At 47.7% G+C, this 3,021-nt stretch overlaps 1 protein-coding gene across 1 annotated transcript in view; it reads left to right on the forward strand.

The window, feature by feature from the left end:
* MICAL2 (microtubule associated monooxygenase, calponin and LIM domain containing 2) overlaps positions 1-3,021 on the forward strand; it is a 264,175-nt gene that overhangs the window by 170,422 nt on the left and 90,732 nt on the right. The window contains exon 28 of the mRNA XM_069091238.1: positions 2,504-2,693. Within this exon, the coding sequence (XP_068947339.1) occupies positions 2,504-2,693 (190 nt within the window). The remainder of the gene's footprint in view (positions 1-2,503; positions 2,694-3,021) is intronic.

Genomic DNA, 3,021 nt, shown 5'->3' on the forward strand with positions numbered 1-3,021 from the left:
AGCCCGCCCAAGGAGAGCTGCTCCTTGCTTAGCAACATCAGGGACCTCCGCCTTCACTTCTCCAGCCTCTCTTGTCCTGGGGTGGGGGGTTCAGGTGTTATATTTTAGGGGCCTTTTCAAGTGTTAACAGGCAGACATGAGCATCAAATGCTATGAACAGAAGGGCCCTGAAGGGCATCAGTTTCTTCTGCTTGACTGTAACTTGGGTAGCTCTCACATTTTCTCTTTGAAAACAGATGCCTCTATTTCTGACAAAGTAAGAAAAAAGCCAGCACTTACTCCTCTAAGAAGTGTTCAAGGGTTGGCATCCTCTGAGTCACCTGGAGGGTCTGTCTGCAATTGTGCCTATGGGTTGGTGGAAAGCAGTAGTAAGGGAGACAGCATAATGTAATCGTGAGGGCACTGGATTTGGAGTAAAGAAATCCTGGGTTCAAATTCTACCTCAGATACTTGCTAACTCTGTGACTCTGGGCAAGTCACTTAACTTCTTGTGCCTCAGTTTCCTCATCTGCAAAATGAAAGGAATGGATTCAGTGACCTCTAAAATCCCTTCCAATGCTAGACTTCCCATCTTTTGAAAAAACCTTGCTCTGTCTGGCCTCAGACATTTACTAGTTGTGTGACCCTGGCCAAGACACTTCACCATGTTTGCCTCTGTTTCCTGATCTGTAAAATGAGCTGGAAAAGAAGGAAAGAAACTCCAGTACCTTTGCCAAGAAAACCCCAAATGGGGATCACAAAGTCGGACACAACTAAAATGACTAAACAACAATAATAACTATTGTCTGGTTTCACCTTCCTCCCCTTTTTTCTGGGTGAAGTAGGATGGTTCTAGGCAGACATTTAAAGGCCTCTGGTGGTGGGGGAAAGGAACCAGAAGAAACAAAGAGAAGTTAAAGTCATTTGCTCAGAGTCAGGCAACTAATAAAGATTTGAGAAGGATTTGAACCCAGGATTCCTTGCCTTTAAGTCTAATATACTATCCACCACACTATACTGGCTGCCTCTGGTACCAACATCCTTACCACCCACACACAAAAGCTTTTCACATGAGGTTCAGCAGAGCAGGCTCCTGTAGGATCAAGGGAACTGATTTCTTTGGCCAACTGTCCCCACTTGGTTTTGGGCCTTTGGCTCAGACTGAGATGGGCCTCTGCAGGGCTCTCAAGGAGAAGCTGGTTATCCCATCACATTCTCCTCACAAGTTGAAGAGATGGGCCATTTATTTTCCCTGAGGAAAGATTCTATTAGCATTTTTCTTTATCACGCTCCCTAGAGAATCTGAGGCTTATCCTAGAATAACAGCAGATAGGGCCATCAGAAAACACCTGGATCCCTCCCTTATGGTGAGGAACCTGATGAATGGAGTAACTGCACAGCTAATGAATGACAGAAGTGAAACTAGAACCCAGGTGTCCTGATTCCCTGGGGTCCAATGTTCTTTTGCTCTATTTCACAACATTTGGAACTACTGCAGGGCCTTAGGAAAGAGCCTGGCTCCATTTTTTTAATAATCCATGGCAAACATTTAATGTTTGACCAGCTCCCTCCAACATTCATGTGGTACGTGGATAGAGTGCTGGGCCTGGGGTCAGGAAGACCTGAGCTCACTTCAAGTCTCAGATACTAGCTGTGTGACCCTGAGAAAGTCACCCAGTCTTTGCCTCAGTTTTCTCCTCTGTAAAATGAGGATAATTATAGTGCCTATATCTTAGGGTTGTAGTGACTATCATAATATTTGCTAAAGCACTTAACACAGTGTTTGACACACAGTAAGGCACTATGTAAATGTTAGTAATTATTTCCTTGGGGGGAGCACAGAGAATTTGCATTAAGGTGAGTATTAAACAGGAGAAGACTTCTAGGGGGTAGCCAGTCCCATGAAGCTCAGTATCCTGAATACAACCCAGGGTTGACAAGAGCTCCTGTATAAGGGTGGTACTTAGCCGGGGGCCAGCTGTGTTTGGCTCACCTGTTGGCAGGGGCCAAGGTTGTGGTCTGTCCACTTTGGACTTTGGATCACTGATGCTGACTCTGTTAGCCTGACCAGTAGAGGTCATATAGTAAGAACTTTCTCCCATAATACTTGTTTCTATGCCCTTTGCCCTGTGTTCTCTGCCCTTTTAGTACATGCCCCTGGGTCTCATGCCCATAGCCAAAGCAAACACTCCTGGTACCCAGGGAAAGCTCCTGGAATGCCTCCCTTAAAGGATGCCATGGGGTTCATGATGAGGCCCATAAAGGTGGGTGGAGGATGGGTAGATAGCTATTGAGAGCGGGACAAGAGTTGTTGAAAGGAGATGGAGGGTCTGATGACGGTCACAGAAGGAAGGGAGAACGTGTAATGAAGATGATGGGGACAGGGCTACATGGAGCTTTTCCCATATTCTCAAGTGTCAGAAGCCCCTTCCCTGGATGTGATCTCGCTTCCCTGAGTGACCAAGGCAACAAAGGTGTGGGGTTCCATGGTGAGCTAGCTATTCATTGCCTTGTCTATTTAGAGATTTTCTCCTCTCAGCAGACGAGCCAACCTCCCCCAAAAAGCCAAAGAGCCTCCCTGGACCCGGTGATGTGGATGGCCAGAGTGTTTTGTTCCCTGCAGAATGGACCTCAGTGAAAATTGGCCCCGAGGGAGAAGGGAATGAAGATGGCATCCTGGCCATATGTGTTATGGTCACCAGTGATGGCAGCAGGTCCGTATACTCCCAGAGAAACACTGGCCTCAACCAGCATTTCTGATCCAACCATTCCCCTCTGCTGGAGAGCAGGGAAAGCGCCGTGGCTGTGGGTCTCCTTACCCTGTGGTCTTCTCCACCCGGAGGAGTGAGTCACTCTGTAGTCAGAGGGCCCAGGCAGGAGAGACCACACACATCCTGCTTCACCTCCCATGGGGTGCATCATGCCCAGTGGCTCACCCTGCAGATCCGGTGGACCCAATTCCTTCCCTTTTATCACGGATGACAATGTCTGCATCAGTGGACACTGTGTGTGTGTGTGTGTGTGTGTGTGTGTGTGTGTGTG

This window comes from Petaurus breviceps, unplaced genomic scaffold (assembly GCF_028583685.1).
Source record: "Petaurus breviceps papuanus isolate PSGF00001 unplaced genomic scaffold, PetGlider_PUasm1.0 188, whole genome shotgun sequence".
Lineage (NCBI taxonomy): Eukaryota > Metazoa > Chordata > Mammalia > Diprotodontia > Petauridae > Petaurus > Petaurus breviceps.